Source organism: Macadamia integrifolia, unplaced genomic scaffold (assembly GCF_013358625.1).
Source record: "Macadamia integrifolia cultivar HAES 741 unplaced genomic scaffold, SCU_Mint_v3 scaffold1826, whole genome shotgun sequence".
In the NCBI taxonomy this organism is placed as follows: Eukaryota; Viridiplantae; Streptophyta; class Magnoliopsida; order Proteales; family Proteaceae; genus Macadamia; species Macadamia integrifolia.
This window is the reverse complement of record NW_024868369.1, coordinates 15490-42142: the sequence shown is the minus strand read 5'-3', so window position 1 is coordinate 42142 and position 26653 is coordinate 15490. Positions and strand designations below refer to the sequence as shown.

At 37.8% G+C, this 26653-nt stretch overlaps 1 protein-coding gene across 1 annotated transcript; it reads left to right on the top strand.

Moving 5' to 3' along the window:
- The first annotated feature begins 8943 nt into the window (after positions 1 to 8943).
- Positions 8944 to 11685, top strand: LOC122064923 (protein trichome birefringence-like). Its single transcript, XM_042628708.1, has 5 exons — positions 8944 to 10189; positions 10284 to 10476; positions 10584 to 10777; positions 10891 to 11049; positions 11146 to 11685. Exons 1-5 carry the CDS (start codon positions 9243 to 9245, stop codon positions 11519 to 11521), a joined length of 1869 nt encoding a protein of 622 aa, XP_042484642.1. The 5' UTR covers positions 8944 to 9242; the 3' UTR covers positions 11522 to 11685.
- The last annotated feature ends 14968 nt before the right edge of the window (positions 11686 to 26653 follow it).

Here is a 26653-nt window from a genome sequence, read left to right as displayed (position 1 = left end):
AGGAATGTTAGTGTGATTTAGAATTGTACCAGGTCCCATCTCGATTATGAAAATTGGTACTTGTACCGAACCAGTCCAAGTCTAGTATGATTCTGATTCCTATTTGGGTTTTGTATTCGGTTCTTAGGTTCCAATATCTGGTTTGAAATTCGATTTTGTGATGTAGAAGACAAAATACAAATGCTCATTCACTAGATTGTTGATCTTCGCAATAAAAGTGGATTTTAAACTTAGACTATAACTATAACTCTATAAGATAATTTAAGTGATTAATTACGTCAAGTTTTTATTTAAGTTACGTCAAGTGTTTGGTTTTAAAAAAAGGAAAAAATTATATCAAGTTATTTGATTTGATTTTGGTTAGAACTATCAATTCTTGACACAGATCTAGATCCAGATCCAGATCGAACCAAATCATAAACACTTATATCTAATCTAAGATATAATCAAAACATAATCGATTTGATTTGGTTCAAGGCATTTGGTCCACAACCGAACTCGAATTTTAGTTTTGATTCCGATTTGACACCTTACCCACACCACGTAGCTGGCAGTCCTGTTTTAGAACATCACCTTGAATTGTTTTATGGATAACTACTTATATGTATAATGAAGAGAGTCACAGGCAGAGGTAAATGCACAATGATAGTGGAAATTTCCCTTTCGCCTCCTTTGGTCCCTCTTCACATCTACATCTTTTGGCCTTTTGCCATATTTATTTATGACCCATGTGATCATCTGGGTTAGTCAGCCACGTGTTTCAATCCCAACTGTTCATCAGTTAATAAGGCCTTTAGCCCGTGTCATATATCTTGAGTCGCTGTCTCATTTCTAGGGGGACCTGACCCACATATCAAAAGAGGCCATGAGAAATTGCCTTCTTCGCCTTGACCTAAGTGTGAGCCGCGAGCCGCTAGTGTTGAGCCCATCCAGGGGTGGAGCTTCTTTATTTTTTTCCTTACGACCACAGTGGCCCATGGCCTCAGGCACATGCCGAGCGATCCAGGATCTACTGCCCAGACACGTGGAAGGTCCAGTCCGCCGTCTCGGCTCCTTATTCAGTACTTCCTTTAATTTTTGGACGTTATTAGATTTTCAAAGGATCAAAATATGACTTCCCTACAATCACGGTAGAGGTTTCTGTGGTTGGGAGAAGCGGCAGAGAGGAGCATTCTAGAATCTGTGCCGGATTCATATCGGTCATCACCGATATTGATATGAAGCTCATATATTTCCCTAGCCTCTCCCATCTCCACCTTTTGAAGTGCTTAACATTATCAAAGACATTAAATTTCTAGTCACTTACTTTTGGAATTGCTCATTCCATTACATCTCTAGGAAGATTAACACATTGACTCCTAATAAAAAGACCTTATCTTGTGTTTGTGAGATAAATTGATCCTACAATCGTATTGATTAGATCATATCGGGATTGAATGATAATTATTTAACTTTCACTGAAAACAGTGAAGAGCACTAAACACCCCCGTGTGAGTGGCCCAATGTGTGCTTAATGGGAGTCGAACTTAGGACGTCCTAGTTTATGACTCGTACCAAATTTGTTGCTCACCAACTACGCTACCCCCTTGAGTTAGTTTTAGTTGATCTGAACGTTTCTTACTTCTTACTCAATTTTGATCTTAATGGGTCAATCACTGCGATCCAGTTTCGTTTATTGATGGGACAGTTCGATTCCAATACTTAAATGATTCTTTTTTTTTTTTATACTCAAGGTGTTCGGATCTTTGACCCGACTAGTCCCTGGGGTCACTATGATACCGTTTATATAGGACCGAGTGAGTCCAAGATAGAAACTCTCGTGCGTTGACCCCAAGAATTTATGTGTAATGGCAAAGGTTTGATCACGAAAACTCTCGTGTGTTAAATGATTCTAACATACTCTTATAATGTTGAAAATTTTAAAATGCTTTCTAAAACATACAAATAATGAAACTCTTTATTCCGAACTATATAAACACTCAGATTTTTTTTTTTTTCATGAACAGACATTTTTCAAATAATTTTAAAAAGATCATCTAGGAATTGGTAGAATCGACTGACCCGATTCTTAAATCCAGTTTTTTAATGCTTATGAATGCATTTGGATATTGTAATAAATTATCTTTTAACCAATAAAATAACAAAATCAATGAAATTTATTTTAAAAATAATTACTTTCCACCCATAAATTTGAAATCATTTAAAGAAAACCCATCTGTGTCCAATTTCAAGTTTTAAAACCTTAACAAGTTTTATCAAGTACGAAGGAAGACAAGGAGGACAGATCCTTTTAAAAAGCATAGAGATAGAGATGGGCAAAATCTCAGAGCCCAGAGGGATTTGGTTTTGGCTGCCAAACATTACACCAAATCTCTGAGAATAAACACTAGAGCACATCACCAACCCAACAAACCCAGAAACAGAGAGTAGAAGAAAAAAAAAGAGGGGGGAGGGGGGGGGGAGAGGGTTGGGTAGAGACGGCCTGTGGGTATGTGACGGGTTTTGTAAACAATTCCACCGCTTCTGCTTCCGCTTCCGATGGGATTGAGTCGATCGAGTTTGTTGAAACTTAGGGGGGCTGGAGGTGGGTAGGTGTTGGATGAGGAGGAGGTAGCAGAGGTTGTGGAGGTGGTGTTGGTGTTGGTGGTGACGGCGGGAGGGGGAGGTAGTGGGAGAGGGACGGTGAAGGAACGGTCGCGTTGAGGAAGAGGGAGGGTTAGGTCAGGATTCTGGCGAGAGCGATTTGTGTAGGTTGTGGGTGGTGGGGGTCGAATCGGTTTCATGACTCGATTTTGGGTGTGGTGGGTTTTGTGTGGTCAGTGTTTCTTCTCATTCTCTGTCAAATGCAGCCCATTGGATTCTTGGCGGGTTGAATTAGTTGCATGCAGAGACTTATATAGCTTCTCTCTGTGGTGGCTATTCAAATAAGAGGTGGTGATGGGTGAAGGGTTTGGGATGTATAGACGAGAGAGAGAGAGAGAGAGAGAGAGAGAGAGAGAGATATGAAATTTCTGGGAAGGGAGAGGAGGAAGAAAAATGGAAAGAGGCGAAGAACAAGAAAAAGGGAAGGGCTTAACAACTATAGGCATACGACGAAAGGTATACGGAAACAATATTGTGGGTATAATTGTAATAGAAAAACTCGTTTTGGGTAAATTCGTTCAATAAAACATAACATAGTTATTTTTGTAAAGACAAACCCAATAATAAGTAATGATGTAGTTCTCCTTTTTTTATTTATAAGCGTCGGTGCGTCGGTGTGTGCTGTGTGAGTGTGACTATGACTTAGTGCCGGTGTCAGATCTATGGGCCCATCTGCTTTGACCCACTCACACTAACCCGATACGGTCAACAAGTCTTATATGTACTCTAAAGTCTACATTTCCATCTCTCCCACCTTCCCAAATAAAACCCGAACTAATATATAAATAATCGGGTTCAATTATTTTCTATTAATGTCCCACCCCCTTAAAAAAATAATATATATGAAAAAAAAAAAAAATCATATTTGTGTTGAAGATGTTTGCATATGTGTATTCTCATTGGCCTATTTATCTTGCGTCATATAAGGATCGAACATGTCTGAGTTTATGATTCGTACCAAGTTCATTGCTCACCGACTACACTACCTTGTTTGGGTTGTCTATGTTCTTGTTTCAGAATACATTTTAAATCTATAATCTATTCCAAGAATGCATACCAAACATAACTTTAATAAAAAATAGTGTTAAGCGTTGATCAACATCTCAGAGCTCCGCTCATTCGTATCTGTTAAGTTTGTCTCGAATTCTTGACCCGTTTTGAAGATTGACCTGATCTGACATATTATGGTGGCGACTCAAATGGAAAATTTTCTGAGATCTGTGATGGAAGCAAACGCCTAACCCCTCTGCTTCCATCACTGATCTCGTATGGGGGAGGTTCGATCGGATAGACCGTGACCCGATGGATCGACCCGTGACTTGGAGTATGTATAATGTACTATTACTTGTTGAGAAAGATATTGTATTTTGGGATTTTTTCGAGCTAGGGTTTAAGGGCGAGTTTTCTCGCCGCTAGTTGGGTGTAATCTCTCTTCTGCATAGTGAAACATCTTCTTCTTCGCCCGAGGACGTAGCACACCACCCTGGGGTGTGAACCTCGTTAAATCTCTGTGTTGTGCGGATCTATTGTCTCTTTATTTTTCGTGTTTCTTGGTGTTTGATCTAACAATATGTGACATATCAGTTGATACAACACACCAATACTTAATTATAAGTGTTCTGTGTTTGTGTCTGATGTGCCAATATTTGCCACGCCCTCAGATACCGCATTGACAACCCCTTTCGTTATCTCCGAGCTCTGTTCCTGACATGTCACAGACAAGCTCCCACCTCGTCCTGGTCATGCCAAGCTCTAACCTCGACCCATTGTGGATGAGCACTTGCCTTGCTCCGTCCTTGTTGAGCTCAGGCCTTGGCCCATCATGGACGGGCTCTAACCTTGGGCCATCGTGGATGAGCTCTCGCCTCATCCCATCCTTGCCGAACTCAGGCCTTGGCCCATCGCGGATGAGCTCTGACCTCGGCCCATCGTGGATGAGCTCTTGCCTCATCCTGTCCTTGCTGAGCTCAGGCCTCGGCCCATCGCGGACGAGCTCTCGCCTCATCCCACCCTTACCAAGCTCAGGCCTTGCCCCATCATGGATGAGGTCATGCCAAGCTCTCACCTTGGCTCCCTTGGAGCAAGAATCTTTATTAACCCCTCGTAGTGGCAACTTCTACCACCTGGGCAGACTTTCTCCCTTAGTTTATGAAAAGTTTCATACTGAGTCAGTGCCACAACATCATAGCTAACTGTATACCATGTCATTATGATTGGCATAGTCATCCACCCAAGACGTGGATAGAGATGGAACTCCGAAGGAAGTGGAACTGCTAACGGGAACACTCCCTCCAAACGTTATGCATGTCTCTCCGTTGAGACTCCTAGTGCTTCACGACGTCCCAAAAAATGTGAAATATTCAGAATATTCCCCCTCTCATGCGTAGGTTTGTGAGCGTGAAGGAATATGACACAATGGAAGCCGAGGAACTCAGGCTCTATAAATACAAGAGGTAAACACCTGAAGAGGGGATCGAAAACTTGGAGTGAAAATATATATCTATTGCTTAATTCTAACCTTGTCTTCATCATCATAGGGTTATTGCATCGGCCAATCCGATGCTCCTTCGTTGACTTGTTCATCTTTACAGTAGGAACAAGGAAGAATCTTCGGTCGGCTCTAAGGTCGTTTGAAAAATTTATCTGTGGTCAAAATTCACCGCATCGTTTGAACTTGTAAGTCCAAGCCCTAAACTAAGTCTCAAACAACAATTAAATTCCGTTACCTAAGCAAGGACAGTCAACATCTACCTAAAAAGGTAAAAGCAAAGAGAGTCAACAGTAGCCGTATCGTACGGACAAAAATGGGGTCCTCTTCCTGAATGCACCAAACGGTCCATGAAGCGGTCCCACGCGGAAACTACTCGGTGACCATGTAGATTAGTAGCAGAGCAAAACACGGATGACTTGCTTTTTTGTTTTTTATCTAAAGATTAAATTGCCACGCGTCAAATTTAAAATGGGTGGTGGTTTAATAAATAAAATAGGAAAAATATAGAAAAGGTAGAAGAATCCTGCTTTGAGTATACCAGACCTACGGGGCAATGCAAAGGCATATAAGAGCATCTTCAACACACATAAGGGAGGGATAACACAGTCTTTGCATGTTTGCATTAGTTTGGGATGCTTGATGTATTCGAGACAACTTGTATAGACGGTTGAAGCAGACTAATCGAAATTAGTTGAGTCATATTAGAATAGATACTTACTTTAAGGTCTAAAATATCCCTTATATGAGTATAACTCTGTAACTAGGGTTTCTCACGTTTTACCTCCAAGATGAAATAATCACAGAATCACAATTTGATTACACACAAACTTTGATTATTTAGGAAAGAAAAGTTTCATTCATCAAATACGATTTAGAAGAATGATTTTATGCAATTGACAAAATCAGGGAGATATTGATATTATTATTGGATCAATATCGATTATATTGATTTGGATTGGATTATATCGGTCTAGATTGATCAATTTTACCCTTATTTTTCATAATTTTTTAAAAATGATTTACACTCGTTCCAATATCAATACTTGATCGGGATTAACCAGATATCGATATACCAATACATCTGATCCTATACTAATGCTAATACTTATAGCTATAATCCCCACACTAATGCTGGAACTACGCTGCCTTTAAGGAATACTCTCCCAATTCAAATTTTTTTTTTATATATTTTTAAAAGAAAATGAATACCACCCAACTGCGTAACATATCTATGCTTAAACAAAATGATCGTCACGCCTCCATAAAATAAAAAATGTCATCCCCACTGATATCCCCTAGGCACTTTCATTGGACTCCCCAGTCCCCACCATGCAACCGGGCAGTGATCCCCAACATCACCTTCCACTGTTTTATGGATAACAACTCATATGTTTAATGAAGAGAGTGACATGGTGTGGAAAGTGCACAATATAGTGGATATTTCCTTTCCCCTCATTTGGCCCCTCTTCACATCCCCCATCTTTGGGCTTTTGCCATATTTATTTAGGACCCATGTGATCAAATGGTCCGTCTGCCACGTGTTTCAATCCCAACTGTTCATCAGTAGGTAGGGCCTTTCGCCCGTATCATATACCTTGCGTCGCTCTCTCATGTTAGGGGGACCTGACCCACAAATCAAAAATGCCTTATTCGCCTAGACCCAAGGGTGAGCCATATGAGGGTTGAATCCATCCAGGTGTGGCGCTTCTCCATTTTCTTCTTCCCACCCTTTAGGACCACAGGGGCTCATGGCCTCAAGGCACATGCCGAGCAGCCCAAGATATACTGCCTAGACACGTGGAAGGTCCAGGTCCCCTGTCCCGGCTCCTTATTCGCTTACTTTGTTTTTGGACCTTATTAGACTTTCAAGGTTCAAAATGTGGACTGTGACGTCCTACAATCACGGTGGAGGTTTCTGTGATTGGGAGAAACCGCACAGAGGGGAGCATTGTAGAATCGGTGTCGGTGGCCGTATCAGATGTAAATGACAAAAAGGAAAAAAAAAACATTTTTTTGCCAATATCTTGGTCTGTATTATCATATTGGTTTCATATATCGGTCGACATTGATACTGATACCATACTCCATGTTAGAGGTAAAACATCAATAGAATCGAAGAAATGGAATGAATTTCATAAAGAGGTAGAGAAGTCATATCATGTGAAAAAGAGAGACGAGGTGGTAAAATCTTTCACATAGCTCGGAAGCCAATGATAGCGTGCACAAGACCATCTATATGGATGTAATTTTTTTTTTTTTTTAATTTCACAAGGAAAAGATAATAAATTTGCATATTCTTGCCTCTAAAGTTTTTCCTTGAACTAATTAACAGAGGGTTGAACATGTTGTCAAGTTGCCTCTCTCCCCCCATCCTAGCCTAGTTAGCAATTCCGCAGAATAATTCGGCCGAATCGAATTTTTCCGAATTAAATAAAAAATTTTGATCGAATCCAAATTAAAAATAAAATTCGGTAAAAAACACGAATTTTACTAATTTGAATTTAAAACGCCAATAATTCGGGCAGAACCGAATTAAATCGAATTATTCGGTCCACTTAAACAATATTTAAAAAAAAAAAAAAAAAAACAGAAAAAAAACAAAAAAAACAAAAGACAAAAAACAAAAAAACAAAAAACAAAACGTCATATTCGTTTTTTTGACCGCTTTTTTGACCAAATCCTTAAATTAATCAATCGAATTATTCCGAATAATTCTCCGCCCGAATAATTCCCGAATCCAAATTTGCTAAATATGCATCCTAGTGAAGGGACCTTTGTCCATGGTAGTTCCTCTCGTATTCGACTCTTTTATGGCACATTAGGGGTGCCAAGTGCCATATACATCTGATGACTTGAAGCATCCAGGAACATACCCCAACACATAGACATACGCCTCAAGGTGCTCTAGATTGCACATCTATTGCACCGCAGAGGAGCTCCATTAGTTCCCCCCATTCTCTATTGTGTTGAAGGATTTAGGGGACAATATCGGTATCGATATCTACCAATACCGATATCGATATGAATTGGATTGGATCAGTGGATATCGGTTGGCTTTAACCCCTGCTCCTTTTAAAAAGTATTAGTTTTTTTACTATTACCCCTGAAATAATATGGATACTGATCCGATCGGTCAAGGATCGAGGGTCGGTCTCAGTTAATATCAATCCGATATGACTGATATGAGACCGATACTTGAAACCATGATTGTGTCACTAGCTTACCAGGAACAGACAACGTGTCAATATTGATCCGATATAGATAACGATATCGATCTGGATTGGATTGGATCAGTGGATATCGATCGGTTTTACCCCGCTCCTTTTAAAAAGTACTAGTTTTTTACTATTTTACCCTTAAAATGATACGAATATCGATCCAATTTGATCAAAAATCTGGAATTGATCTCAACCGATACCGATCTGATTTGGCCAATATGAGACCGATACTTGAAACCATGATTGTGTCACTAGCTTACCAGGAACAGACGGCATGCCCAAACCCTCTCACATGCATGATTAATTTATGCTAGTAATAGTGTTGATATTAAAATCAAGGCAAAGGGTTCCCCTGCTGCTCGTGAGGCCATAAGTGCGAAGGGTACATTGGAATCTCTCTCTCTCTCTCTCTCTCTCCTCTTTATTCCCTATATGTGTATGAAATCGTTTCGTGTCTCTCTCTCTCCCTCTCTCTCTCTCTCTCTCTCTCTCTCACACACACACACACACACACCCCTAATCTTATACAGTGCTCTTCTAGCGTTAAAATGGCTCACAGATTGTAAATCCTCCTCGTCGCTTGAAACCTCATAAAAGGGTGGTGCAAAAGAAAATGCACACTCCACTTACATTTACACTTAATACCACAGAATCATGGACATTAGTCAAATAAGTGATGAAGACAGGAGCGAGAGAGAGACAAGTAAGTGATGACCAGTAGGGAGAGAGAGAGAGAGACTACAACGGCATCTTTTTGCTCTCTCTGTATTTGTTCTGAAGTGGGATAATAGCGACTGCTAACGAAGGTGTTCATCGTCTTAGCCATTTTTTGGAGGGGCCGTAGAGTGGTATTTGTTTATTTGGAGAAGATCAATCTGGAGAAATCCGCCATGGCGGATGCGACCAAGGATGTCTCCGGTGGGGGAGGTTTGATCTCCGACCTCAAGAGTTTGTTTCCCCTTTTCAGGACGAGGAGAACTGTAGTTTTTGCATATGGGTTCATGTTCACCTTCCTTGCCTTCACTCTCTTCATCGCCTTCAACCCTTCTGCAACTTCTTCCCCTTGGTTCACTAACATCTTCGGCAGTCGTAGTTCTGATTCTTCCTACAGATCTCAATTCTCTTCTCTTTTTTCCTACTTCCTCCCTAATTCTTCTAGACCCTTTTACAGTTCCACTCAAAATACCCTTTTTCCTCCCGATCTCAAGGTCTTCAACACCACCACGACACCTCATGTTCTCCAAACTGCGAAAAATGGGTCGGAGATTGCGACACCGGTGGATAAAAAAGGTTCTTTGAAGAACGGAACAGAAACTAGTAGTGGTAATGTAAATTCGCAACCTGTGAGTGCTTCATTGCAATCCTCTAAGAAGGATGATCTGCCTAAGAATGGTACTATGAGTGGGTTGAATGGGTCTGCAAAAGCGACCCCCAAATCACCACCAGTGGATAAGAAAAGTGTTCTGAAGAACAAAACAGAGGATAGTAATAGTAAAACGCAGGCTCAAGCAGGTAATCAGACTGTGAGTGCTTCCTCGCAGTCTACCAGGAAGAAGGATCCTTCTAAGAATGGGAACCTTACGGCTTCGCTCTTGAAGAAGGAAGATGGTTCTTCTCCTGGGCCTTCATTTGGGAAGCAGGTCATATCGAGTCTCCTGAGATCAATGATGCATTGTAACATCTTTGATGGAAGATGGGTTAAGGATGATTCTTATCCGCTCTACCCTCCAGGATCATGTCCTCACATCGACGAGCCGTTTGATTGTTTTCTCAACGGTCGGCCGGATCAAGCTTATCAGAAACTTAGATGGCAACCCAAGAACTGCAATATCCCAAGGTAAGTTTTCAGTAAAGTTGGGTTTTTTTCCCTAATTTCTTCCCAAAAGAAAATAAATTTTGGATTTTGGGTTCTGAGACGGATCGATTTGCAGGTTGAATGGGAGGGAGATGCTAGAATTGTTGAGAGGAAAACGATTAGTTTATGTAGGTGATTCCCTGAATAGAAATATGTGGGAATCTCTGGTTTGCATTCTTAGAAACTCGGTGGAAGATAAAAGCAGGGTCTTTGAAGCTTCAGGTCGACGGGAGTTTCGAACTGCTGGATCTTACTCCTTTTTATTTGAGGTTGGTCGTTCTTCTTCTCTTTAATTTCAATCCTCAGCCTAATTTTATAGAAATTAGTGAAGTTTCTATCTCTGATATACTGATTTGGATGGATTTATCATTTTTAGGATTATAACTGTTCCGTGGAGTTCTTTAGATCTCCTTTCCTGGTTCAAGAATGGGAAATTCCAGACACGAATGGATCGAAGAAGGAAACTCTGCGACTCGACTTAGTAGAGAGATCATCTGATAAATACAAGAATGCAGACATCGTCGTCTTCAACACTGGACACTGGTGGACTCACGAGAAGACTTCATTAGGGTATTTTCAAATTCCTCTCGTCCTTGTCTTCTTTGTTTCGAAATTCTCCATTATTGAGAAACCTTTGTTTCTTAAAGAAACTAAAGAAGAAAAATAAAACCCATTACTTGCAGAAAGGGATATTATCAAGAAGGTAGCCATATCTATGATGAATTGAACGTTGTAGAGGCATTTCGAAGAGCTGTAACAACTTGGGCGAGATGGGTCGATGCCAATGTAGATTCTAAGAAGACCCTGGTTTTCTTTAGGGGCTACTCTGCTTCCCATTTCAGGTATTAAAATATTTTAAACTCTACCTCTAATCGCCATTAAACCTAGTGTGAAGAGAAATTAATTAAAAAATTATTTTGTTTTTTCTCTTGTTATAGAGGTGGGCAGTGGAATTCAGGAGGGCAATGCGACCATGAGACTGAACCCATCAGGAACGAGACGTATCTGTCGGCATATCCACAGAAGATGACAGTGTTGGAGTCTGTGATCAAGTGGATGAAGACACCTATCTCGTACCTGAATATTACAAGAATGACCGATTACAGGAAAGATGCCCACCCTTCTATATACAGGAAACAGTATTTTTCGGAAGAGGAACGGAGATCTCCATTGAGATATCAAGATTGCAGCCATTGGTGCCTCCCTGGAGTTCCTGATTCATGGAACGAGCTTCTTTATGCTCAGCTCTTGATCAAATACAACCAGGAACAGCAACAGAAACAACAGCTACTACAGCAAAAGCAGAAGGGATAATAGTGGTAAACGGTACACAGATTATAGGCCATGTGAAGCATTAAATTAATGGGTATCTGTCCCCCACTCTTCATGTATTATATAGGGTTTTTTGTTCTTCCGTTTTTGGAAAGAAATAACTGGAAGAAGATCCAAGAAAGAGTGGTCTCTCTGTTTTATTATTATTTTTCAGTTTGAAGAGATGGAGAGAAGTGCGAGGAGGAGAAATGAGTTTATCAAAAGAAAAAAAAAAGGGGGGGGGGGGGGGGGTAGGAGAAATGGGCTGTCCAAGGGGAGGGTTATGAGCTGTAATAACTCTATTTGTTTATATTCATAGGATGGGAAGAAGGGGAAGGGAGGGGATGTTGGTTTTTTAAGGTTATCATAGGAACTCTCTCTCTCTTATACAGTATTCTTTCAGCCTTAAAAAGGCTTAAATAATGTGGCATATAAGCGTTCTTAATGTTCAAATTTAATACATGGTTGGTGATTACATTGTTAGCATTTGGCAGCATGGTAAAATTAGGCACCGTTTGATAACTTTTCTGTTGTTTCTGTGTCTACAAACAATAGAAACGATTCTTCATGTTTTTGGGAATAGAAATGGATTTTTTGGTATTTGATAAACTTGTTTCTCGGATCGTTCGCATCTAGATCTATAACACCGACAATGGCGTCAAGGACTACTTTCAAGGATTTTTTGATGTTTAATAAACAAGTTGCCCTTTGATCGATTTTTCATTGGGCCTTTTCACAATATTTTGGTCTCAACTTGTTTTTAAAAATAGGGAAACAAATATCACATGTTTCGCCATTTACGTTTCTTGTATCATAAATTGTAATAAATTTTTATTTATGTTTCTAAAAACAGGTGAAACAAAACGGATTTATCAAACGTTTTAAGGTCTTTTTTCCGTTTTCTGTAGAAAAACACAGAAACACGTTTCTAGGAACGTTACCAAATGATGCCTTAGTTATTTGATAGGTTGGGTGAAGAGGGACACTTGGGAATAAAAAGAGGATATAGATTGTTCTGAATTTAAATTCATTTAGTATTTTGAACCTAATTAGAGAGGCTGAAAAATAACTCATTTAGTACTTTGAACATAACTAGGCAGGCTGATGAAATATATTAGTCCCTTGTTGTCAATTGCCATTATCTTCCATTTTTTTTTTTGGTAAATATTATTTTCCAATTGCACCATAAGAATTGATTGAGAGTTTAAGCAAAGAAGAGCCATCGGATCCAGATGGAAGAATCTAAAAGAGCTAGGGGTAAGCTTAAAATGGCTAGAAGAGTAATGAGGAAAGACATGCACAATTTAGGTCTTATCCTAATATGATTTTACGATGTCGAAGGGAGAGGAATCCGTGTGTCCTCTCACATAATTACTCATGAGTTTACACTATCATTCTCTCTCCTCAATTTATAGGTGATCTCGTTGACAAATTCGTCATCCTACTTTGTTATTGATGTGATTTTCAAGTTTTTCACCCAAGGAACCTTATGCTTATTTTGGCATAACCCTTAGGATAGATTATATAATTATAAGGACAAAACTAAACAAAGATCCAGCCTTAGTGCATGGGCTCCATGGTAAGGACATAGTGCTTATAAGTCAAAAGATATAATAGATACCATTTAAAAGGTGTCAATAAAAAAATCTTTTTATTTATTTTTTATTAAAATTTTTTTTTTTAATTTTTTTAAAATTTTTATTACTGTGTAATGACTCCTCTACGGTGTATTTAGAATATGAATGGAGGTGAGAAGTGGTATGAAAAATGGTATTATACGTACGAGAGGCCATAAGGGATTTGAACAGGGAACATATTGGTATAGGGATAGCAAAGATGTATTGGCCAATATGATACCCATACCTTGATCTATGGTTCCAATGGTCCAACCTCAAACATGGAAGAAGTGGAGTTGAAATTTTGTATAATTTTGTATTCTATATCATCTCGAGTTGAGTTAACCCAAGGAGATAGCACAGTTGGTGAGCAACGAACTTGGTACGAGCTGTAAACTCGGAAGGGGTATTTAGTGCCTTCACTGCTTTCAGTGAAAGTTGAATGGTTCTAATTCAACCCTAGTATGATCTGGTCCATGAGGTTGTGAGGTCAGTATGGGTCTATGGGACTAGTCAGGCTGAAGGCCTAGATTTCCGTTATTAGCAAAAAAAAATGTATCATCTCGAGTCCAATGTGAGTTCAAAGTCCTCTAATGGTAAGTGATTCTCATATTTAGGTGAGTGAAATCCGAAGAGACGTCAGAATTAAGTAATTTTCGCTTTTCAATTACTTGTTTTACAATAAAACTATTTCTCATTTTCTTTCATTTTTTCGATTCGAGCTGCATTCCCACATGGTGTACGTTAATTTCAAAGATAGCATAGAAGGGGTTTGGATTAGTCCAATCAATAGGAACTTGAAAGATGAAATCACTCAAGAAGGAAGGGGTTGGGTATGTTAGTCCAATCAATGGGAAAATGCAAGATGAAATTTCTAGTGAAAGAGCCATCAGGGGACCGGCCGGGGGGGGGGGGTTTAGGGGTTTGGTTCTTTGTCTTCTATCTAACAAGTTAGGGCCCCTTCCATTAAAAATTGGAAGGGGTCTCATTCTATGACTTCTATCTAACAGCAATATGGGGCCCTTTCTGTTCAAAATTCAAAGGGGTCTTATTCTAATATGTCTGTTACATGTGAGAGGACACTTGATTTAGTGATAATATCACATTCGTTTTCCATGCTTTGTCGGCACCGACATTAGGTTGATAGCTTTTCTCTTCTAAACTGATCCACCTGTTTAGACTTTGTGTTTCCAATTCTATGGCCAACTTGTGGGCTTCAGCTGCATTAGCCTTTGGGTTTTATGGGTAATGTTGGCCCAACAGATATTTAAGTTTGTCCATGTTGACTTGGGCTTGGGCTAAGATTTAGAGGATGGCAACTGGGCTGGTTTAATCCAATGACTTGCCTTAACTTTTTTCATGCTACTTACTTTCTCATGAGTCTTGACTCCTAAGTGAAAGGTTAGGGTTGGGTTTCAGACTTTGGGTTTGAACAAAGCCAAAATGTAATGTTGCAGGAATCATGGTTGTTTCATGGTCTGAATCTCCCAGGTATATGTTTGGGAGGTTGGGTTCGTAGGAGCCCAGATCAAGAGGATGATGTTCATACGTTAGCCCATAAAGAAGTGGAAACAGGACCACCATAGGTCCTGCAAGCAGACTGTGCTTGGGCTGGACTTAATGGACAAGTCATGTATCTGTCTAAAGAAAAACCCAGTTCTAGCCCAGCCCACGATTACATTTCCAGTAGCCCCTTTGTTTGGTTCAATCTATCGGAGCATGGGGAGGTCATTTCATAGCGAGGAGGAGAAAGAAAGGCATAAAGGTGCAGGTGTGGGAGACACACTCTCAGAAAGAAAATTTTCTTCCATTGTATTTTTATTGCAGGGATTCTCTGAGCCTCTAGGGTTTCGTATTCCCTCTCTCATGAAATATTTTATTTGTTATTTTTAGGAAAGATAAAATGATTGAAAATTTTTATGTGATGGGTAGTAGGAAACTTCGGCAATTCAAAGAACCTTTTAATTTTTCGTATTTTAATTATGAGAATAAATTTATATGCTGCTGGTGTAGGATAGAATCTTCCATGCCATGCCAATGAGAGTATGGAAGGGGGTGCCTATACTGAGGGTCCGCATATTAAGAAGGAGAGTGTGTGAAAAGCCTATACAAACTGGCTGTGCGTATAACCAATACAAAGATTTAGCTATGGCCAACAGACTCCCCCGTGATGGGTCCTACAACAATTCAAATGGCCTATTGCTAAATAAGTAAATATAGTTTGGGAGATACTACACTGACATCTTGGAGAAAATTTTCTTTAACTTTATAATAAATTGTATGAAATGGGTTTTAGCCTTCCTTGTAAGGTATGGAACTATAATTCTGTCATAAATAAGAAAATAACAAAGATTCGATTCCGTATATGTTTTTGCATGTGTACTGATACTCAAGAAATTATTGGACACTCTCCCACCTCAAAATATAATTATATGATTTTAAAAGGAAAAACCATAAAAATGGATAACTCATGAGATTTGTCTTGTTACTACTCAAAGTGTAACAAAAGCTTGTGAGACCAATGTAATTACATAGGCCTCACCTGATTTGTGAAATGAAGATGATAAGACTGTACAAGATAAGAGAAATCAAAATTCAATTATCATAAAATGTTATCTTAAGAATTAAAAAAATGCGGGGGTAAAGGGGGAAGAAGGAGATGAACACTTGGTTCCCAAGGGAGGGGGAGAAGAAGGTGAACACTTGGTCCCAATGAAGAGTGGGTGGTGGGGAGGAGAAGATTAACAATTGGTCCCCAAAGATGTCCCCAGGGATGGGGGGACGACTGAGAAGTCATTCCTTCTTTGTTTATTTATTGAAGGTTCCACAACTGAGTCAACCTCTGCATCCAAAAAGGAAAAGAGAGAGGAGAAAATGTAACATATGGTTCAAAAAGTTTAGTTCTATTCAATATAATATCATAGGTTTGACTAAAAAATAATTAATAATTTTTTCATATATTGGCATGTAATTACTCAATACCCTTCTTGCATGGCTATCTTCTTCTTGTGATTATAATAAGAATAATAATACTTGGGATCATTTTGATAGATAGTTGGATAATTCTAAACTCATATTCCTATTAGATCGAACATTGAAGATGCATTTGTTAGTCCCCATCATTTTTTTTTAATCGAAATTAATCACCATCATTCATTATTATTTTAATGGAGGAAGCTTTATTTTTCACTTATTGGGTCATATTAATTACTTGAACCTAGGATTATTATTATTTCCCCCACTAGATCAATATCCGAAATATCCCCTATTAATTGGCACCCCTTTCAGTACAAGGTGTCAATGAGGGGTATACTTCCATCCAAATAGGGTCATATTACTGTCTCTATTCCCTCCATCCTCTCACAAGATCCCGTGAAATGACTCCCTGCCCCATGTGTGCTCCTCATTAGAGGGTGTAGGGAACAAGGACAATTAGTTTTTCTGATTTTTTATTTTTATTTATTAGATACAAAAAATATATTATGAAGAGAATAGATTACAACACTCTTGAGTGGGTGCACTGTTTGGCAATTGATTAGGAAGAGTTGCCTTTGCTATGGAAGCAAAGTACTGCACCAAGTCATTAGAAGGTTTGACGCTTTAAGTAATGTTAGACATGGATTTATATTATGGGTGCAAGTTTGACCCTAATGGCCTGAACCTGCCCTGATTCTTAACAAGTATTGACTCAAAAATTTTGGCCTTGAGGCAGGCCTGACCCTAAAATTTCTGACCTCAGTCAAGGTCAGGCGGGTAAGGGTTGATGTCTTTGGCCTGCCCTGAATCCGACCTTGATTTTTTTACCTTGACTTTTGGCCCTGGTTCTGGCCTGTCCCAGCCCTGGTTTTCGACCCTGATGTTGGCCCTGATTGTGACCCTGATTTTAAGTATATTGTTTGATATTGAGTCATTGACGCCTCAAAACTCCTAATATGTCTTCTCACCGATCTCTCTTGTTTTTTTTACCAGAAAAAAAGAGATCCATCTTGCTTTCCTTCTGCCGCAGAAGTTCTGCCTTTAATAATATCTTCATAGGTTACTCTTGGATGTTAGGGTTTCGAATCTTTCGATATCCCACTGCCTGAGTTCACATTGTCACACCTTCATCCCTTAATGGACATCACTCTGTATCTCTGGCTCTCTACGTTGTGTGAGGAATCACCGGTAATTCTTTCTCTCTCTCATTAGGTGACTATTTATACTGTTTTGTTGGGCAGTCTTTAAATCCTTATGAATTCCACCTTTCTTGTGTGGGTGGTAATGTATAGCTTTTCCTTACTTTCTGTACGTGCAGTACATGATTATATCTCTATCAATGAGATTTTCATTAAAAAAGCAAAAAGAATTTACTAAAATTTAAGGAGATCATATTTATAACTGAACACCAAGAGCTCAAAAGACATGATAGGGATAAATAGAAGTCACATAAGCCGTTCCACCTTCTGAGAATTTCAAGTCTAAATTTGCTTGTGATTTCTATATTGTTTGCCTTATTAGGATGATCTCTTTGTTTATCATGATAAATAATTGAAATTTTTTGGATTATTTGTTTTCTTAAGATGATCTCCTCTTTGTTTAATAGTTGGAGTTATTTGTATGTCTTAAGAATAAAAATATCAAGTGTGTGGTTTTGACTATTAAACCAGTAATTACTTGGAAGTTGTAACTCTAGCCAAAGGTTTTAGCAAATTCTGCTTGAATTCATTATTGTTCTGTATAAAATATTATTTTGTGATATCTGCTAGTAAAAAAAAAAAAAAATCTATTGAGCAAATGCCTGTTAGAGATAGCATGTTAATACCGATGCATTTTCATTATCTGCCAGAAAATTTCCCATAGGCCCCGTTTGTTTAGAGGGGTTTATGGGGTGGGAAAGTATGACATGTAGGCCCCAGATGTTTATGGGGTGAGCAACAGGAAAGGGAAGTATTGTGATAGTTACTGTTCAATCCCACCCTTATCGTGTTTGGATGCATACGGGAAAAGTGAAAAGCGGTGGAGAACTGTTCATCTTCCTCCCTGTTTTTTCTCTTTTTTTTTTTTTTTCGAGCTTGCTACTGCAGCTTGTGCAATAATAGAGGTCGTAAATCGAGACAAGATCTTGGGTGATGGTGGTATTAGAGTAGGCGTTGGAAGAGAGAGAAGAGAGGAGGGTGTTGGGGTTGGATCCGGAAAGAGGAATTTGTGTCTAGGCAAATGAAGCCGTTGTAAATTGGGTTGCCGCAGATGCAGAAGCTGATCAAGAAAGAGAGGGCGACGAAGAAGAAGGGCAAAACGTATTGGGTTCATTCCAATCCCAAGTGCAATGGGAACATTGGGTTTAAAAACAAAAAATAAAAAAATCCAAATGTGAAGTAAACGTTAGGTTTTTAGAAAAAATCCAAATGCAATTGGGTTTAAAAAAAATAAAAATCCCTATAATACTACTGTTCATCTTCTTCTCTGTTTTTCTATTTTGTTTTTTGTGTTTTTTTATGATGTTTTCAGCGTAGGTTACAGGCTGCAAGTAGACGAGATCACAAGCGTGTGGTGGCTTGCGGGTACTGTTGTGGTGGCTTGTGATGTAAGTGAGGAACCCATTTCCAGCAACTTTGTTGGCTTGCAACAGTAACTGTTTAGTGTTGCAGCGACTGTGCACGATGGTTGGGGCCGTGCAACACGGTGATGAGAGACGGGTTGGCATGCGGTTAAGAGCGTCAAGCCTCTAAGTTGCAAAATCCCAGCAAAGTCCTACCGATTTTGCGGGACTTTGCAAAGGGGTGGGGTGGGAGAATTGCTATGCCACGTGGGCCGACAGGAAAAAAGAGTTTGTCTGCTCAAACTCCCACCCCAATTAACCGAACGCCCTAACTACTCATTGGCGTGGGATAATTCATACAAGAATCCCACCCCATCAAAATACCACTAATCAAACGGGCCCTTAGGGCTCTATCAGTTGGACATATTTCTTGGAAACCCATTCTGTATTCATAAACTCTATTTTGCATTTCCTTGCTACCTTCATTTTTTTTTTTTTTTAATAACAATTACTGCAAAATATTTTCTATTGAAACAATTGGAGCCTTTATAGTCTGACAAATGTTTATATCTAGGTTATTTTCTATGATGCATATTATGACACAATCCATTCATTTGATTCTTTGGTTTCTTTGCTTTAGAAGAATTTCATCCAAAGCTCATGCTCTTCTGCAGGAATGTGAGGATTTTATCTCCAAGAGAATAACTGGCACAGGTGAGGGGTTTGATCTTCGAGGGAAACGTTTGGGTGGTTCTTCTCGTCAACCCCCTTTGTCATCTCTTCACCAAACTGCATTGACTGCTACAGAAAAGAGACTGCGTCTTGGATCTCTACTCCCATCTGGACCCAAGCGCCTTGGTGGTGACAGCAATATTATGGTTGCACTTATTCCAATACAGACTGCTGCCATGACTGCCGAAAGGAGAATGCACAATAATTTGTTGTGTGGATCTTCTGGAATGTTAGGGGAAGAAGAAAGTAACTCCAATGAATTATAAAAGGTTGCTTGCTCAGGTCCATCTGCCAAAAGATTCGAAAGTTTGAATTGTTTTGAACCACACGATTCAGTTTTGAAACCTCGGAAGAAAAGTCATTTGTCGGATAATGAGTCATATATCTATTCTTCTGATATGAGGCTAGAATCTAGTTCTGTGGATTTAATGTAGAAGCCTCATAATGTAGGACTCAAGGATTAAAGTATTGGTATCGGTCGCCGTATCGATCGACCAAAATTAAGATACGTATCGGAGAGTATCGTATCGTATCGGAGATACACTAAGATACGCTAAAGATACACACATAAATGGATAGGAAACATTTTTTAAACACTTTTGCATAAAGAGTTTGTTAAAAAAAGCTATTGATAACATGTATTATGCATAAACAGTAAATTGAGGGTATCGTACTAAGAATTCAAGGTTTGTAGTTGTCCCATAAATGTAAAATCCTTGTTCCCAATCTTGATTTCCACTTTAGTTAGAGAGAAATATGGCTGACAGCAACTTTGGAACAAAAACCCTTAAAAAATTCATGTTTTTCTGAAAAATTACCCATCTTGGCCATTATATGACCATAGCGCACTGTATCGGTATATACCGATACTCATCGATACGTACCGATATATATCGATACTCACCGATACGTGCCAATATATACTGATACGTACCGATCGATACATACCGATACTCACTGATACGTACCAATACATACCGAAACGTACATTTTACCTCAATTTTATAATTTTCATAGTCGTATCGAGGCATATCGTATCGTATCGATGTGTATTGGTAGTATATTGATGCATATCGGTATGTATTGTAGGATATATATTGATACGAAAGGATTTTAAAAATTTCATGTATTGTATCGATGTGTATCGTATCGGTCAGCTAAATTTAAGATACGTATCGGAGGGTATCGTATCGGTATCGGAGATACTTAAAACCATGGTAGGACTAGATTTGACAAATCAAACTAGACCCAAACTGTAGGAAAATTTAAACCAAAGAACAACCACATAACCTCCATAATAATCCACATCAGATTAATAAACTAATATAACAAAGTAAAATTCTAACAGTTGAAATCAACAGTGCAGGAACACTAGAATGAACTGACAGCCAAGGAAATACTGTCGCAATTTACCAACTTAAGAGGCCAAACATTAGGTTATATAGTCAACAGATTTCAGCAAAACAAAATAGAAACCAGAATTCAAACATGGGCAGAATTCATAATCGGCCAGAACTGGGGAACAATCCACATCAACTGAATTAGTGGCCTGATTAGCCTAAAAATTGGATTGAATTCCCTTCTGAGTAAGATTAACCTTCAACCAAAATTATAAGACCATCAGATGGCCAGAACTCCCAAAACAGATAGGCCGACAATAGAGAAAACAGAGAACCTTAACCCAGAAATTCCGCAGATAGATTAGAGCACTTGACTGGCTGAATGAGATTAAACACAATATAAAAATAAAAAAATATAAAGATCCACTTGGACTTCTCACCGCAGAGTGTCGACTGGATCAAACACCAGTCCCTAGGCCTTGATCAAACACAAGGAGTAGCCATGAAAACCAGTGGCAGCAACAAACAAGAGTTTTTTTTTTTTTTTTTTTCAAACATAATCGTGGGCTCAAAGTGAGACCTTCCTTTATTTATATGATGGGGGGGGGGGGGTGATTACAATTTAGTAACTTTAAAGTTACTTAAAAACTAAAACAAAGATTACTAACATCTAGTTACTAAATCTGGAAAAGTAAACTAGGAAATAAAATAACTGAAATTAGAAACTTACTTATGACTGAAAATTAAAAACTAATTAGGTACTGAAATCAGAAACTAAGTATCTCCATCTAAAAAGGAAACTAATGAAAAATGAAACAAATCAGTGAATCCCGTATGCAACCTTAGAACCTCTCTTTTAGACCCATAAAAGTGATCTATTATACTCAAAACACATGAAATTAAAGGCCCAACATGTATGGAACCTAACCCTTACTTTATACTTTCCCCGGTTCCGTTGCTACCGTGGGCCTTACGCAATCGATCGCATCATATAGATATCCCTTCAACACAACATAGGTCATCGAAGAGATCTCGGACGACCCACCAAAGCACGAAAGCCAGGATTTTTTAGAAAATGGATTCCTATTCGAAGAGTGCAAAACCGGATGGATAAGCTCACACTAACCCGTCAATTTGGGACATTTCAGGATATTTGCTTTATCATGCTGAAACAGATGATATTGATGATAGAGTTAGTTGGGAGTGTGGAACATGCACTCTGTTCAATCTAGTGAGTCCCACAAACTTAATATCGTGAATTTTTTCTTTAACTTATTCAATTTGTTGATGAGATGAAATTTCCATTGTAAGCATAGCATCTTTTAGGCGTTGGATTGTTTTCTGGAATGTGTATTGTTAAATTTATATTCTTGCAATATAACTATTTAAAATTTTCATAAAATAACTTTGAAGAATTTTTTTTTTTCTTTTACTTTGTTATTTACTCTATAATAGATGATATTTAAAACATTTAGCTATGAAAATAGTGTGACGCAGATTAACAATCTTGGACCAATTCAAACCCATTTGGGTATCCAGACAAAAATGAACCGGGTCCAATTTGAGTCTTTGGCTAATAAGATCTTTTAGGAATTTTATTTATTTCTATTTTGGAATTAACATGCAATATTTTTTTTTAGCTTAAGTAGGAGATAACTATTATAATTTAGTTTTCTAATAAATTTGAGTTTCTAAATTAGAGTAGGTTTCATTTTCTTGTTGGGTTTGTTTATTAGATACTGTGTAACAGTGCAACTAGAATTCATATATGAAGAATAGAATAGTGAAATGTTTGTGAGTGCTGTCCAAAGGTGAGTGAGATCTTCTTCCCATCTCAGTTCTTCTCATCTCCTAACAGGCCTCCACCATAGTGTTTAGAATATATTTTTCCTTGGTAATCCTTCAGATTAACCAACTGATTTAGGTTATAAAAAAGTGTCTTACATCAGGTCAAGTTTCTGCACCTGCTTTTGAATCTTTCATTCAAAAGTAAAATTAATTGTCCACATTGTATCACTTATCCAAAAAAAAAAAAAAAAACAAAGCATGCACGAGTTGTGCATTTGTGAGTCAATCAAATCTTGGTGTACATCTTTGCCATTTATTCTCTCCATCCTTCCAGAACTATATATTCTTTTGTCTGGCACTTTGGCCTTTGGCTCTCTTGTGTATTCTTTGCTTAATCCTTAAATATAATTTCATATTTTGGCTTAAATGGCATTCAACTCCCAGATGGTAGGTCAAGAACTACTGATAAGATGCTTATTTGTTCATATAAAGGGGGGAAAATCCATAAGATGCTCCTTGATAAGATTCTAAAGCTCCATTTGCTACAATTTCTCATAGAAGGGAAATATTTTTAGAAATTTTGATCCTAACTCTTTATGTTATGTTGCTCAATGTAAAAACTTTCTATTGTAAACCGCCAATCATTTTAACATTTGGTGATTCTAACCAACTTATCATACTAATTTCTCAACATTGTAAAGGGGTAATGGATTTCCTGTTCAATTTTTCTATCTGGAACTATTTAGGTTTCATTTCTTTCCAAATAGATGACAGGTAAAGGGAAAAAATTTCAATAATATATATATATATATATATATTATTGTAATAATAATTTTATCCTAAAATTTTCCTTTTATGTGGTTTTCACCTTGAAAAGAATGAAGCCTTAAGGAATGGGTGATCTAAACTATCTTTTCAAAATTTTTATACCTTGTCCAATGTGTTTAGAGTCACATGAAGAAACTGTTTAAACAATGAAAAAGACACTTCTTTTTTTTGCAAAATGTTATGGGCCATTTTGGCTTTAGGTCTTGTGGTAGATCAAATCCATGATTTGTCAATATTGGGCAACCTTGGACTTTGTGCTGAAGTTTAATCTTGAGCTGGATTAACTTTTTAGACTTGTCACATTGGAATGGAAACATGATCAGCTTTAAGAATAGAATTTATTAAACTAATGCAAGATAGGTTTAAGAACATCTATAGATCCCATGCCACACTAATTGCAAAAGGTTTGTCGCAGAGTGATGGAAAATTGATCAAGATTAAGAAGGTAGACTTTACTAAGTTGATACAGATTCATAGAATTAGTTAATCTTTGTTATTTTTTTGGTCAAGGCCTGATTGGCAAACCCTATGACAGTCAATGTTGACAACACTGATGGAGGGCATAACCTTTCCTGATTGCTTACAATTCATCCTTCAAGGTCTTTTGCTCCTACAATTTGCATTATAAAAATAAAGAAATTAGTTAGAATCATTTTAATGGAGAAGAGATTTTTGTTTCCCAACTTACAAAAGAAAAAAAAGAAAATGAAAATTGAAAGCAAAATGTTTTTCCTTTGATTAATTGGATGATTGATGCATTTAACCAACCTAGTCAAAGTGAAAGCCGCTTCAGTCCAATGGATATATATCAAAGAACCATATTAATACTGTCTTCAAAAGCTATGAGAATGTGAAATAGCTGTATAAAATGGTCATTTGTAGTCTTTGAAAAGTAAGTCATTGAGGATATAGGCTATCAATTAGAAGCCTGGGTTGATTTGAGATCTAGTCGTTGCCGTGGATGGAAATATGAATATGGACCCATTGGATTGGACATGAATATTTGGGTGAAGAAATACTGTATTTATTTTTACTACATCTAGATTTACCTGCAAGAAATATTTTCTCAAAATTGTCCTTTTGTTATGAATTGAAGTCTTGTATATCCTCTTCAGATCATTTCTGTATTTAAATTGTCTTTGGGTCTCTTTGACCTTGGAGATCATTGATCCATCCAAATTATACCTGGGGAAGTTCCAGTCTAATATGTTAACCAAGGTTTTAAGTATCCTTTTGTATCTGCCAACATTAATAGATACGTAGCTGTAGATACTTTAGAAGTTGAAGTAAAAAGGACTCTTCAAAATATACCAGTATAACTTCAGCAGTGATCCAATATTGTAAGCCTCACTATTCCAGAATCTAAGGCCTCCTTGAGATTTAGATTGGCACAAAACATCCCATGATAAGGTATGAATTTTCCTAATATAAGAACTGATTTAATATGAGTTGTTCACCCTGCTAAGGATAGCTGGTTTATTTTCCATTCAAATAATTTGACTTTAATCTTTCCACTATATCTTGTAAGATATGCAACTAGATTTATGCTGCAAAAAAAAAAAAATCCAGATATTTGGCACCATCATTCTAAGAAGTGTTATATAAAGAATGCTTATATAACATAAGGGTCTAAATGGTTTAACACAAATGCCTATGCGCACTTGAGAGAATTAAAATTGATTTTTCATTAAGTCAGAAAAACATTTATACCATTTTTCACCTCACAAAGTGAATTATTTTACTTATGTTTAAGGTTTTTCATACAAAGGTATTAATATGAAAAAACAATAAAGGTTTGCTTCTATCGAACTCGAAGTGCCATGCTACTATTGCTTGTTATTCCATATGGCGAAGGTATTGCTTTCTTTTCTTTTTTAAAATACAAATAAAAAAAAAATCATTTGGTGCCAAGCTGAGGGACATGCTCGACATTGGGTAATTTCTCCTCCGACCAGGATAAAAAGATTCCATTGAAGCGGCTAATCCCATGTCATATTATATGCACATATGGTGGCAAAAATTGTATAGTATCATAAATAGCTATTTTGGGTATTACCCATCCGCTGAGAGAATTCATAAACAAATATAAGTCTCAGGTATCATTCTCTTTGTATAAACAAAACCCTAACAATCTTAATCCTTACACAATTATAACTGGCTTGATTTAGAAGGACTGGATTAGCATCAACATCACAAGTGATTCTATACAGATGGATTGATACAGCCTAAGGATAAAAAGTTAAAAATCTATTTTAAAATGAAAATCATGGCTATTTCTACCCGATCCCAACTAATACGGGTCAATCTGAATCAGGATCAGACTATATCGGCCGAGGCCTATCCTAGTACCTTAAACCATGAGTGATGGTTCAACCACAGATTCCACACTCACCAGCTAATCCCAGTCCTCCACACACTCATACCGTCTAGAAGTCTTTATGGACAGTAGAGGTAGTCGGTGGTCCGTAGTCCATTACCCCCAAGTCGCTCTGCGCCTCTATCGATCTGTCTCTCATTCAACTATGATTCTCTGATTTTTACAGTCACAGATTCAGATCTTCTGGTTGGAGTTCTAGTCCAAATTCATAAATAAGTTCCTTTGCCTAATCTCGATTTCATTTGGCGTATTATTTGTTTATAATTCATCAAATACTTAAAGATAGAAGTCATTATTTTCATTAGTTCTGATCATAAGGTCATGAACACGATCTGAATAACATAATCACTGCATCCCTGTAACAATCGAAGAGTCTTAGATAATGGCAGGAATGCTATTTTTTTGGATATTCTGAGGAAAAATCCGTCTGTTTCAACCACAACTCTGCATTCTTATGGCTTATTTTCCGCTTCTGTTGTAGCTGGAAGACCTTTTGCTTCTAGGTTTTTGTTCTGGTATGTTGCTTTTAATCTTTTTAATTATCTAAGATGTCATTGCAGCGGTGGCTGATTAATGTCTTTCCATTAGTTAGTAGTTTAATTTTTTCAAAAATAATTGATCATGGTTTTGCTTCTATAATATATGACTAGTTTGCAACTTCATTTCTACACATTCCTTGCAAAAAGAAAATTTGCCTACTGATCATTTACTCTTCATCCTTTCTACAAGTCACTTTTGATTGTATATCATTGGTTATGATGGTGGTTACTGCAGCCATTAGCTCCGATATGTGATGTTTGCGGTAGCCAAAAGCCTAAAGATGTTGCAGTGAAGTTCAATACCTAGGGTCCGTTTGATAACGTTTCAAGAAACGCGTTTCTGTCGTTTCTGTTTCCAGAAACAGCAGAAACGGAGTAAAAAACGTTTGATAAAATT